Genomic DNA, 14,407 nt, shown 5'->3' on the forward strand with positions numbered 1-14,407 from the left:
GATTTAGGAGGCCTTGGTCATTTCTTGTTGTTGTTATTTGTTTGTTTTGTTTTAGGGTTTGTGTGTGTGTGTGTGTGTGTGTGTGTGTGTGTGTGTGTGTGTGTGTGCCCTTTATCCACTCTGACTTTTATATTCTTTTTATCTTTTCTTCTGTGGGGTTTTTTGAGATCTGGGAAAGAGGAGGTATTATGATGGAGATATCCCACGTAGGAATGAGTGTTGCAAGATCTTTTATCCAGTGCATAAAATCTGCTCTATGTTTCTAAATTTGTTCCCATCTTGGTGTAGGAGCAAGATTCTCTCATAATAGCTGAACAAGGAACTTGCCTATGAGTATAGCGGAATGTTGTTAGGAGTCATTTATTACCAATTTGTTTCTATTTTTCAAATAGTGGTATTCAGTTTTACCCTAAGTGCATGGGATATTTAATCTCATGTTTGTGATAACCAAAGCATTATCAATAGTGTGACTTAAATAAAAGACATCAGTCATTTATTGGTTACTCCCACAATATTTGGGCCATCGTTGGCTTATATATTACAGTCAGCATTTCATTACATATAATGGAGCTGCAGTTAGCTTGGTGTTTATGTTTCCCTTTTGAGAGCATGCAGAGTATCATTGTGTACCAAAGATCCTGGAACATAAGCGTAAAGACTCAATATAGGCACCAAATTAAATCTCCTTATTTACCGAGCTTGTGTGTGTGTTGTCTTCAGCAGTGATACCTTGTGGTCAGTATGTCAAGACCAACTTACATTCTTGGCAATACTCTGGGTAGTTTGGTGATTCCTGTCGTTCACTTTGGTAAACAGTTCAACTGGAAATAAGCCAATTCCAGTATTAGGAGCTTCATTTTGTTGCAAGGTATTTTCATTTGGTAAAAAAAGATCTCTACCCGGGGCTCTGTCTACCCATTACGTGGTGATCTCATTCGGATCCTCTCTTCCTATCTGTTTCTATGTCTATAAATTATGCTGTGGTAGATTTCCTCCCTTGATATTAGTTGTTTCTCCATGTATTTCTTCCTACAATCTCTCTTCCCTTCTTCATTGATCCTCCCATGCCAGTCACCACCACCATCCACAGCTATCTCTTCCTTTGCTAAACACAAGTTCTATTTGTTCCCTCTAGTCCCTTTCTATACCTACTCTCTGTGGTTCTAAGAGTGTAGCTTTGTTATCATTTATCTCTAAGTTTCTTTCAATTGTAAGCTATTAGAAATAGTGTAGCAGCTGCCACCAGCCCTTTGTGTGTTCCCCTCCTCAGAGTTTCCCTCTTTCATTTTAGGTATGGGGAGGATCAGCTGCCCAGTGGCCCACAGATCTGTTCCTGATAGATTCTGAGAGGGGCAGTGTTGTTAGAGGGTTCAGAGAACAATGAGGCCCCAAGAAAGAGGGAGAGGGTACTGTGTAAATAGAAAACACACACACACACACACACACACACACACACACACACACAAATCATCACTCTCATATTCCTTATTCATAAAGAGTTATAAAAATCTAGCAGAAAAGAGTTTATAATAGAGATAAACATGGGTTACTTGGTGGTATACAAATTCATTTAGATATTTGTTGAGATTAGTATTTTAAATAATAAAATTATATATTCCTTATTTTTCCTTTCTTCTTAAGAATTTCAAAGTTACATAACGAAATATGATTATATATGGCTTCAGCCAAAGTTTGTGGTATCTAAAGCAATAGGGTCGTTGTCTTGGTTATGGTTTCCATTGCTTAGAAGAGACATCATGAACAAGGAAACTCTTATAAGAGATAACATTTAATTGGAACTGGTTTACGGGGTCAGTTGTTCAGCCCATTATCATCATGGCAGGAAGCATGGCAGTGGACAGGAAGGTGATGATGGAAAAGGTGCTGAGATTTCTAAATCTTTATCACGGTCAGTTAGGAGAAGAATCAGCATTTACAGACAGCTAGTAGGAGGGACCGCATATCTTATGACTTGTATTTTGATTTTTATTTAACAATGCTTGTATTGTGGATCAACGTTGTCCACCTATTTTTGCTTACATCTCTTGAAACATTTTGAAATGTTTTATTCTGAATGTACCTTACTTGTCAGTGGACTGCCTTTCCCCCTAATATATCCCTTCAAAGAGGGTCAGGATTTTATCTTTCTGGTTTTCACTTGTACTCTAAGTTAAAGAAACAGAACAAAAACATTGAATCTAGTACCCATATGAGAAAGAGTGTATAATATTTGACTTTGTAGGGTTCCATCCCTTGATCTACACATTTCACTTTTCCTTAACGTGGGTAAAATAACATTGTAAACACGGTGTTACTTTTTTCTTATGCTTTCATCTATTGAATAAAAAAAAAGGCTAAGTAGATTCTATTAGCTTTTGTGAAATGAAGAAAATCAAATGAATATGTAAGTCTCATTTTCGTACTTCATAAAACCCTCTCTGTACATACCCAGGAATGGCATATACATAACTGTATCATATGGCAGTTTTATTTGTAATTTTTTTTGTTTCAAGAAATTTCCACAATGAATTTGAAAATGGCTGCTGTTGAGAGCAAGGCTGGTCCAAATCTTTCCCTGTGGTCCTAATATACAGAGAAGAAATGGGGTGTCATTTCTAAAAGTAGGAACATGCTTTTAAGGCCATCAAATTAGGCTAACTGTGGCTTATGATTATCCTAACAAAACTGACCTTTCTCTTGTAAAGTACCTTGTTTATAAGTCCTGATGATTTCGTGTGCTCTGTCTGTGTACCCATAAAATATACTGGGTTGCCTTGTACAAGATTGTGTGATTACACTTTGTTTTATGTTGTTCTACTTTGATAGTTTTCTTCTGACTTTTCCATTTATAACCCTGAAACTCTGTACAAGATGTTATACTCTGAGTGAATTTGCTTGGAATAGCAGACAGCTTTTGCAAGATTTTTCTGATGCCAACTTTCTATTTTCTTTAATGTCTCATTATCTGTCGCACCCCTATACTTTCCCTACATCTCTCACACTGTTGAAGTAGCTGCTGGTCCATGTTAACTGCATGAGTTTACAGTCCCACCAAGACAGTATAAGAGTTTGTTTTTCACCAAATCCATGCCAATGTTTTCTGTCCTTTTTAAATCTAGTGATGGCTATTATAGGATAAATGTGGATGAAATGGAATCTTTTTTTTTTATTTTTTTAAATATGTCAATATAATATTTCTTTCTTAATTGGATATTCTCTGTATTTACATTACAAATATTATCCCCCCCCACTTCCATCTGCCCTCCCAATCCCTTTGCTTCCATGAAGGTGTGCTTTGTCCCAACCACCTTCTCCACCTCAGTGCCTTGGAATTCCCCTGCACTGTGAAAATCTGCCTTCACTGGACCAGAGGTATCTTCCTCCACTGATGCCAGAAAATGCTATTCTCTGCTACATATGCAACTGGAGCTATGGGTCTCTCCATGTGTACTCATTGGTTGGTGTTTATTCCCTGGGAGCTTTGGGGAGTTTTGTTGGCTGATAATGTTCTTCCCATGGGTTGCAAACCCTTTAGGCTCCTCCATTTCTTTCTCTATCTCCTTCATTGGGGTCCCCATTTTTTGTCTGAAGCTTAGCTGCTAACCTCCAAGGAGACATCTATATCAGACTCCTGTCAGTAAGCACTTCTTGGCATGAGCAATGGTGCTTGGATTTTGTGGCTGCATATAGGGTGAATCCCCAGATGAGGCAGCCTCTGAGTGATCTTTTCTTCAATTCCTGCTCCTCTTTATATCCCCGTATTTCCTCCCATGGGTGTTTTATTCTCCCTTCTACAAAAGAGTGAGGCATCCACATTATGGCCATACTTCTTTTTGACCTTCATAAGGTTTGTGAAATTTTTCATGGGTATTCAGAGCTCTATGGGGCTATTATCCTATTCTCAGAGTACATACATGAGTGTTCTTTTGTAACTGGGTTACCTCACTCAGGATGATAGCCTCAAGTTCCATCCATTTGCTTGGCATTTCATAAAGACATCATTTCTAATGGTTTGTTGTATAAATGCACCACATTTTCTGTATCCATTCTTCTGTTGAGGAACATCTGGGTTCCTTCCAGCTTCTGACTATTATAAATAAGGCTGCTATGAACATGATGGAACATGTGTCATTATTATATGTTGGAGCGACATTTGGGTATATGTTGGAGTGACTTTTGGGTATATTTCCCAGGGTGGTGTAGCTGGGTCTTCATGTAGTACTATGTCCAATTTTCTGGGGAACCTCCAGACTGGTATCCAGAGTGGTTGTACCAGTTTACAATCACACGAACAATGGAGGAATGTTCCTTTATCTCCAGATTCTTGCTAGCAATTGCTGTTAACTGAGCTTTTGAACTTAGTCATTCTGAATGATATGAGGTGGAATCTCAGGGTTGTTTTGATTTGTATTTCCCTGACTAGGGATGTTTCACATTTCTTTAGGTACTTTTCAATCGTTTGGTATTCCTCAGTTGTGAATTCTTTGTTTAGGTCTGTAACCCATTTTTAGTAGAATTATTTGATTCTCTGGAATCTAACTTCTTGAGTTCTTTATATTTATTGGATATTATCCGTCTATCAGACGTAGGATTGGTAAAGATCTTTTCTAAATCTGGACATTGCAATTCTCTCTTTTTGGCAGTGTCCTTTGCCTTACAGAAGCATTGCAATTTTATGAGGTCCCATTTGTTGATTCTTGATCTTAGAGCATAAGCCATAGGTGTTCTGATCTGGAAATTTCCCCCTGTGCTTATGTGTTCTAAGCTCTTCCCCAATTTATGTTCTATTAGTTTCATTGTACCTGGTTATATGTGGAGGTCTTTGATCCACTTGGACTTGAGCTTTGTACAAGTAGATAAGAAGGGATTGATTTGCATTCTTTTGCATGCTGACTGCCAGTTGAAACAACATCATTTGTTGAAGAGGCTGTCCTTTTTCCATTGAATGTTTTTAGCTCATCTGTCAAAGATTAAGTGACCATAGGTGAGTGGGTTCATTTCTGGGTCTTTGATTTTATTCCATTGATCTACCTGCCTGTCTTATTACCAGTACCATGCAGTTTTTATTATGATTAATCTGAAATGGAATCTAAAGTGGTTTCAATCTGCATTTCCTTCTGACTAAATGCTGACCAGGTTCTAAAACATTTTTCAATAGTCATTTGTATATCTTTTCTTAAGTATTTTCTTTTCAGTTTGCTTATTTTCTTAATATTGAGTGAGATTTCAGGGAGTTGGTTTTAAAGTTTATATTTGTTTTTGTTGTTTCTTGCATATTCTAGGCACTAATACTCTGCCAAATGAGTAGCCAGCAAAGATTTCCTTTTTCTCATCGTAGGGATTATGTATTTATTGACTCACATCACAGTTTCTCATACATGGAAATTTTAATTTCATAGCATATCATTTGCAGATTGTTGTTCTTATTCCTGTACCATCATTCTTATTTCAAAATTCTTTACTAGTGCTTCTAAGTTAAAGGTGACTCTCTGTAGTTCCCTCTAGCAGCTTCAGAATATTAGTCTTATGTTCAGTTCTAATACAGAGTTGTTCTTATTACCATAGTAGTACAGTATAACTTCTAAATACCTATGGATATTTTATTAAAAGATACCCATCTGAAAATATAATGCTTCTTAAACCCATAAATAGTTAATGAAAAATGATTTTGTTTATCTTTTGAAAAGTTAGAACATAGCAAAGATGTCTATCCTTGTTGTCCTTGATCATATACTTATATTTATATATTTATCAAAATGTTGTTTTCTGATGTCAGTTAACACAAACCATCTTAAGGAAATCAACAAATTTACTGAAATTTTTAGATATTTAAATTTGAAACAAAACTAGAGATAATTCTGCCTTAAACACTAACTGGACACAAACACACTCCTGAGTAACATTATTTTTTCCACTTGACAATCAGATATAAATCACTACTCATCCTAAAGCTTCTAAGCTTGATGTAGGTAAATAGATAAACATGAAAATGAATGACTATGAACATAGTCCAATTGCAATCCACATAGCCCTTTAGAATTAATGCAATGTAAACTCTACAGTCAGTAAAGCATCCACATTCTGTCCTTTTATGATGCTGGAAGGCTTAGTAAATACAGATTGCTTCCTGCTGTACTGGGCCTTGTATAATATGAAGTTCTCAGCAGAGAATATTTATTTCATTGTCTTATTTGTAGAGTATATAAAAGAAAAATTTATATAGTATTTAAATCAGTAGCAAAAACCCTTTTCTTGGGTATTATATTAAACACACTGATTTTATTAATATGTAGTTTTTATATTACTGAAACATGATCATATATGCATGTGTACACAATATTATACACAGATGTATACAATATACATATGTGCATTTTGATGTTCATGTTTTAATGTATTTTTATTTATTTTTGAATTTTTATTTGGATAAATTGATCTTGTATTTTTTGAATACATATGGATGTTTCTACATAGACCCATTGATTTAATGTATAAATTACATCAATATATAACTTACAGTAAGGTGGTAGGGAATTCTTAGTATATTAAACATATTTTTATTATACAAAAATATTTAACACTAAATTCTGAGACACTTCCTCAGGGAAAGAGATTAAGAGGCACTTCACTCTTGTGGTTTGTTCTTTTGTTATCCTAAATACCAATTGCTCCCAGAGACCACATGTAGATCTACATAATGCTGTGGCTTTGCACCCTTTCCCCCAAGTTGCAGAGATTGGTGAGTAAACATGCTGACAGCCAATAGCTAGGCAGAAGAGACACAGGCAGTGTTTAGCTTTCTCAGGCTTTGAGGAGAAGCACAAGGTGAAAAGAAAAAAAAAAGAGAAGGAAATTAAAGATAGAAGAAGGTGTCATGTGGTATGTATTAGTTAATTAAAATTGAAATTAAGGGTAACCAAAATGAGACACTGCAAGTCAGCTGTAAAATAGACATGAATAATGCTTATTATAAATATAAATTCTGTATGTCTTTTATCCGGGAACTAAATGGTCAAAGGCTCACTGACTTAAATATTTCTACAATACATCACAAAAATTATTAACTGGTATAGGTAAATTTATGAAAATGAGAGCTAAGAGTAATTTAATATTCTACGAAGAAAATATGGTAAGTTTTGCAAGTAAAATTTGTGGAAAAGTTAAAAATATCTTTTAAAATTTGTTATAAATCACTATAATAAGAATTTTGGTAGTCCAATTTTATCAAAATATATTTTTAAAAAGTAATTGAAAAATATTAAGCAAAGGTAAACTAATTATTTTTAAATATTTGATGGCAGATTCAAATTTGAAAATATGTCTGTGGAAAAAATTCCTCACAATTTTGTGATGTAAGCCAATTAAAGCTAACTTAAAGTACCTGTTACATGGACAACTGAGTCAGATTCTAGAGTATTTCTACAGCACTGTGTAATTTGCAGCTCTCAAACATGTTTATAAATTTAATTATTTCATAAAAATTCATGCTTTAAAATTTATGTCAGCAATAACAAAGACTTCTTTGGGAAAATATAAGTACATTAAAAGGTATTTACTTTGTTTTTTTACTGTAAGATGAGAATTATTGACAGTGTAGTTTTATATGTTTTTCTAATTCACCCTATATAACCACATAAGAGTGTTCAGCATTTCTAAAAATCATTAACTTGATTTAGTTATAGAAGAAGCCTTTATTTGAATTATAAACTCAGATATAATAAATATATAAATTTGAATGAACTATGTTGAAAAGCTAAATTTTATATTGTACTTAAGTACACTTGCAAAACAAAAGTGCCTTTTCTCATAAGGTACATAAATAAATACTTATTCATTTCTATCTATATCCTGACAGTTGTTTTAGAAAAGCATTGTTACTTCACATTTATTGCAACTTTTATTTTGAAGGAATAAAGTACTTTTTAAATATTTAAATCATAAAACACCTAATATTCAAATGAATATTTTAGATAGCATCTTAAAACATTTTTTACACTTGTTTTCAAGATATAACAGAACTTCACCTCTCTTTTTTCAGCAGTGATATAGCTAGTTTTAAGTTAATCAGTTTATATTTATATTCAAGTAGAAAAGAAAAATTATAAACTAAATAATTAGTACACAGTCTCAAATGTCTTCATGAGGTGGGTGGGGAAGGGCAATAAAATTAGGGGAAAATGCTAACAGTAGCATTGTGTGTGTGTGTGTGGGTGTGTGTGTATGTGTGTGTGTGCAATTTCTGTATGTGGAGAAAGTTCAGGGCTTAACTGAAGTCTTGAATGGAATCATCTGAAGGGCTGGATGAACCCAGGCCACCTGGGATTAGAAGCCACTCCTGAAGCTGTTCTAGAAGCAAGTCTCTGAGATAGCATCCAACTTTAATTAATCAACTTAGGAACACTCTGTGGGGGGAGAAGAAAAGAAGAAGAAGAAGAAGAAGAAGAAGAAGAAGAAGAAGAAGAGGAAGAGGAAGAGGAAGAGGAAGAGGAAGAGGAAGAGGAAGAGGAGGAAGAGGAAGAGGAAGAGGAAGAAGAAGAAAAAGAGGAAGAGGAAGAAGAAGAAGGGGAAGGGGAAGGGGAAGAGGAAGGGGAAGAGGAAAATTCTTTTTATCATAAAAACGGCATAAAAATTTATATCCAATCAACAATCCTAAATAAAATATAGTAAGAATTATTTATTTTGGAGAGAATAGTGGAACAAGTGTAGAAAAGAGAGAGACCATGGAAAGAAAAATAAAGATATAATAAAATAAATTACTACTGAGAACATAACAAGAAAATAAGCACAATAATGACTATAACCAGTGCATATATTTCAATAATAATTTAAAAATTAATATTCTCAATTGTTTAACCAAACCCAAAGGACAATGTCAGTGTTGGGAAAAGAGAACAAGGGCAGGAAGGAATCTGCAGACAGAAGCTAATGCAGAGGGCATTGAAAAATGTTATCAGGTTCCCAAAGGTACAGGCCTAGTGAGAAGTTGATCTGAGTAGCCAGGGGGCAGAGAGATCTCTGTCAAGTGCACACGGAAAGCATTCCCCTGCCCTGCCTGATCCAGGGACCAGGACACCAGCATTGGGAACTTTGTTTCCACCTGGCTGCTTTGGAGCCCAGAACAGGGCTTGAACCATCAGCCACCTGGAACTGTGGAGATCTAGGGACACAGACCAGGTACAAGAGAAAGGCAAAAACATATCACTGAAAACAAGATGGCAAGAGGAAAGCAAAAGCGCATATCCCAAGGAAACCAAGACAACCTGGCAACACCAGTACACAGATCTCCCATCACAGCAAACACTGGAATGCCAAACACTACAGAAAAAGAAGAAACAGACCTAAAATCCTACCTCAGACGATGATAGAGATCCTTAAACAAGAACGGGAGGAAAAGCAAAAAGAATCAGAACCTTTTAAAGAGGAAACAAGAAAATCACTCAAAGAACTAGAGAAAAACAGAACCAAAGAGATGAAGGAATGGAAGAAGGAATTTGAAACGGAAATAGACACAATAAAGAAAACACTAAAAGAGATAACCCTAGAGGTAGAACACCTAAAAAAGAAATCAGGAGTCACAGATGCAAGCATTTCCAATAGACTACAAGAGATGGAAGAGAGAATCTCAGTGGAACGAATACTACATTGTAAACATAGACAATCAGGCAGAGAAGATGCAAAAACCAAAAGAGCTCCTAACCCAAAATGTCCAGGAAATCCAGGACACAATGAGAAGACCACACCTAAGGATAATAGGAATAGAAGAGGGAGAAGAATATCAACTAAGAGGCACAGTATATATCTTCAACAAAATTGTAGAAGAAAACTTCCCTACACTTAAGAATGAGATGACCACGAGCATAAAAGAAGACTTCAGAACTCTAAATAGGTTGGACCAGAAAAGAAATTTCTCCCGACACATAATAGTCAAAACAGCAAGTACACAAACCAAAGAAAGAATACTAAAAGCAGTAAGGGAAAAGGTCAGGTAACATATAAAGGCAGACCAATCAGAATCACACCTGATTTCTCAACAGAGACTATGAAAGCTAGAGAGCCTGGTGAAACATCATGCAGAGTATAAGAGAGCACAAGTGCCAGCCCAAGCTGCTATACCCAGCAAAACTATCAATCAACATAGATGGAGAGATGAAGATATTTCAAGACAAATCTAAATTACACAATATCTGACCAGAAACCCAGCACTACAAGGAAGTATAGGTGGAAAACCCAATACAATGAGGGGAATTACATCCTAGTAAAAACAAGAAAACTCCTAAGCAAGAAAACCAAAAAAGAAAGAGACACAGACACAACTCAACCTACAAAAGCAATAATACAGGAAACAGCAACCACTATTCCTTGATATCTATTAACATAAATGGACTCAACTCCCCAATAATGAGACAGAGGCTATCAGACTGGTTACATAAACAAAATCCAGCCTTTTGCTGCATACAGGAAACTCATCTCAGAGACAAAGACAGACACTATCTCAGAGTAAAAGGGTGGGAAAAAAACTTCCAAGCAAATAGCCCCAAGAACAAGCTGGAGTGGCTATTCTAATATCGAATAAAGCATATTTCCAAACAAAAGTTATCAAAAAAAGTTAAAGTAGGACACATTTTACTCATTACAGGGCAAATCTGGCAGGAGGAACTCTTAGTCCTTAACATAAGCACCCACATTCATAAAAGAAACCCTACTAAAGCTCAAAAAATACATTGCACCCCACACAATAATAGTGGGAGACTTTAATACCCTACTCTCTCCAATGGACAGATCATGGAAACAGAAACTGAACAAGGACACTGTAAAACTAGCAGAGACTAGGAACCAACTGGAATTAAAAGATATCTACAGAACATATCATCCTAAAGTAAAAGAATATACCTTCTTCTCAGCACTCCATGGCACCTTTTCGAAAATTGATCACATAATTGGACACAGAGCAACCCTCAATCAATATAAGAAGATTGAAATACTCCCATGCATCCTCTCAGATCACCATGGTCTATGGCTGGTCTTTAACAACAACAAATAAAACAAAAAAGGCACACATAGACATGAAAACTCAAAAATGCTCTGTTAAATAATAGCAGGGTCAAAGAAGAAATAAGGAAAGAAATTAAGGATTTTCTAGAATTCAATGAAAATGAAAACACAACATACCCAAACCTATGGGATGCAATGAAAACTATACTGAGGGGAAAACTCATAGCTCTGAGCACTTCCAAAAAGAAACTAGAGAGAGCATACATCAGCAACTTGACAGCACAGCTAGATGCTGTAGAACATAAGGAAGCAGATACACCCAAGAGGAGTATAGGGCAAAAAATAATTAAACTTAGGGCATAAATATATCATGTAGAAACAAAAAAGAACCATTGAAAGAATCAACAAAACCAAGAGCTGGTTCTTTGAGAAAATCAACACGATTGATAAATCATTAGCCAGAATAACTAGAGGGCAAAGAGAGACTATACTAATTAACAAAATCAGAAAGGAAATTGGGGACATAACAACTGAAAGTGAGGAAATTCAAGAAATCATCAGACCCTACTACAAAAACCTATACTCCACAAAGTTGGAAAATCTGAGGAAATGGATAAATTCCTAGACAGATACAAGATCCTAAAGCAAAACCAGGACCAGGTAAACCATATAAATAATCCCATAACACCTAAAGAAATAGGAGAAGTCATCAAAAGCCTCCCAACCTAAAAAAGCCCAGGTCCAGACGGGTTCAGTGCAGAATTTTATCAAACATTTATTGCACAAATAACACCAATACTCTTCAAACTATTCCACAAATAGAATCAGATGGAATACTACCTAACTCATTTTTTGAGGCTACAATAACCCTCATTCCTAAACCACACAAAGATCCTACAAGGAAAGAGAACTTCAGAACAATCTCACTTATGAACATTGATGCAAAAATACTCAACAAAATCCTTGCAAACCTAGTCAAAGAACACATCAAAACGATCATTCACCATGACAAAGTAGGCTTCATCCCTAGGATATAGGGATTGTTTTAATATAAGGAAATCCATCAATGTAATCCACCATATAAACAAACTCAAAGAACAAAATCACATGGTCATCTCACTAGATGCTGAAAAAGCATTTAACAAAATCCAAAACCCTTTCATGTTAAAAGTCCTGGAAAGAACAGGAATCCAAGGTCCATACCTAAACATAATAAAAGCAATATACAGCAAATCAACAGGTAACATCAAATTTAACAGTGAGCAAATTGATGCAATCCCACTAAAATCAGGGACTTGAAAAGTTTTCCCAATCCCCCCCTACCGATTCAACTTAGTACTGGAAATCCGGGGTGGAGCAATTAGACAGGAAAAGGAAATCAAAGGGATACAAATCAGAAAGGAAGAAGTAAAAACATCATTCTTTGAAGATAACAAGATAGTGTACTTAAGTGTACCCACAAATTCCACCAGAGAACTCCTACAGCTGATAAACAAGTTCAGCAAAGTGGCTGGATATAAAATTAACTCAAACAAATCAGTAGCCTTCCTATATTCAAAGGATAAACATGTGGAGAACGAAATTTGGGAATAGATACCCTTCACAATCATCACAAAATCTATGAAATTCCTTGGTGTGACTCTAACTAAGCAATTAAAGGACCTGTATGTCAAGACCTTCAAACCTCTAAAGAAGGAAATCTAGGAAGATCTCAGAAAATGGAAAGATCTCCCATGCCCATGGATTGGAAGGATCAACATTTTATAAATGGCCATTCTACCAAAAGCAATCTACAGAATCAATGCAATCCTCATCAAAATTCCAACTCAGTTCTTCATTGAGTTGGAAAGATCAATGCACAATTTCATCTGGAATAACAAAAACCTAGAATAGCAAAATCCATCCTCAAGAACAAGAAAACATCTGCGGGAATCACTATCCCTGACCTCAAGCTATATTACAAGGCAACTGTGCTGAAAACTGCATGGTACTGGTACAGAAATAGGCACATGGATCAATGGAATAGCATCGAAGATCCAGAAATGAGCCCTCACATATCTAGTCACCTGATTTTTGACAAAGGAGCTGTAAACATTTAATGGAAAAAGGACAGCCTATTCAACAAATGGTGCTGGTCCAACTGGCACTCAGCATGCAAAAGAATAAGAATAGACCCTTTCTTATATCCTTGTACAAAGCTCAAGTGTAAGTGGATCAAAGATCTCCACATTAAACCAGATACACTGAAACTATTAGATGAGAAAGTAGGGGAAACCTTAGAACACATAGGCACAGGATGAAATTTTCTGAACAAAATACAAGGTGGCTGCGGCTTGTCGGAGCGTGAAGGGCCTGGTCGCAGTAATAACTGGAGGAGCCTCCGGCCTTGGCCTGGCTACAGCAAAAAGACTGGTGGGACAAGGGGCCACAACTGTACTTCTGGACGTACCTAACTCAGAGTGTGAAGCCCAAGCCAAGAACTTAGGAGAAAGCTGCATATTTACCCCAGCAAATGTGACCTCTGAGAAGGAGGTACAAGCAGCTTTGACTCTAGCAAAAGAAAAATTTGGTCTTATAGATGTGGCTGTCAACTGTGCAGGTATTGCAGTGGCCATTAAGACATACCACCAAAAGAAGAACAAGGTCCATACCTTGGAGGACTTCCAGCGGGTTATCAATGTGAATCTCATAGGCACTTTCAACGTGATCTGCCTGGTTGCTGGTGAGATGGGCCAGAATGAACCAGACCAAGGAGGCCAGTATGGAGTTATCATTAACACTGCCAGTGTGGCTGCCTTTGAGGGCCAGGTTGGGCAAGCTGCATACTCTGCATCCAAAGGGGGCATAGTGGGCATGACACTGCCCATTGCTCGAGATCTGGCTCCTATAGGTATCTGTGTGGTGACTATTGCTCCAGGTCTGTTTGCCACCCCACTGATTACGACCCTGCCAGACAAAGTACGCAACTTCTTGGCCAGCCAGGTACCCTTTCCCAGCCGACTAGGTGACCCTGCTGAATACGCTCATCTGGTGCAGACTGTAATCGAGAACCCATTCTTGAATGGAGAAGTCATCCGGCTTGATGGGGCCATTCGAATGCAGCCTTAAAGGGCCAAGGCAGGAAAACCACCAGCTCCTTTTCAGTTTGAAGGAAACCTAGCAGCCACTTTGTAACTCTGCTCACCCTCTGTGCCTAATAAATTCTCAAACCTAAAAAAAAAAAAAAACCACCAATGGCTTAAGCACTAAGGTCAAAGATTAACAAATGGGACTTAATGAGATTGCAAATTTCTGTAAGGCTAAGGAAATTGTGAAGAAAACAAAACGGCAGCCAACAGAATGGGAAAAGATCTTTACCAACTCCACATCAGATAGAGGCCTAATATCCAAAGTACTAAAGAACTCAAAAAGCTAG

At 36.6% G+C, this 14,407-nt stretch overlaps 1 protein-coding gene across 1 annotated transcript in view; it reads left to right on the forward strand.

Annotated features, from left to right (window-relative positions):
- The window catches only part of LOC308427086 (3-hydroxyacyl-CoA dehydrogenase type-2-like), a gene marked incomplete at both ends in the record, with an annotated part of 45,222 nt that extends 31,122 nt beyond the window's left edge, over nt 1-14,100 (forward strand). The window contains one exon of the mRNA XM_080925103.1: nt 13,315-14,100. Coding sequence (XP_080781229.1) covers nt 13,315-14,100 — 786 coding nt within the window. The remainder of the gene's footprint in view (nt 1-13,314) is intronic.
- Between the last annotated feature and the right edge of the window lie 307 nt (nt 14,101-14,407).

This window comes from Micromys minutus, assembly GCF_963924665.1.
Source record: "Micromys minutus genome assembly, chromosome: 11".
Taxonomy (NCBI): Eukaryota; Metazoa; Chordata; class Mammalia; order Rodentia; family Muridae; genus Micromys; species Micromys minutus.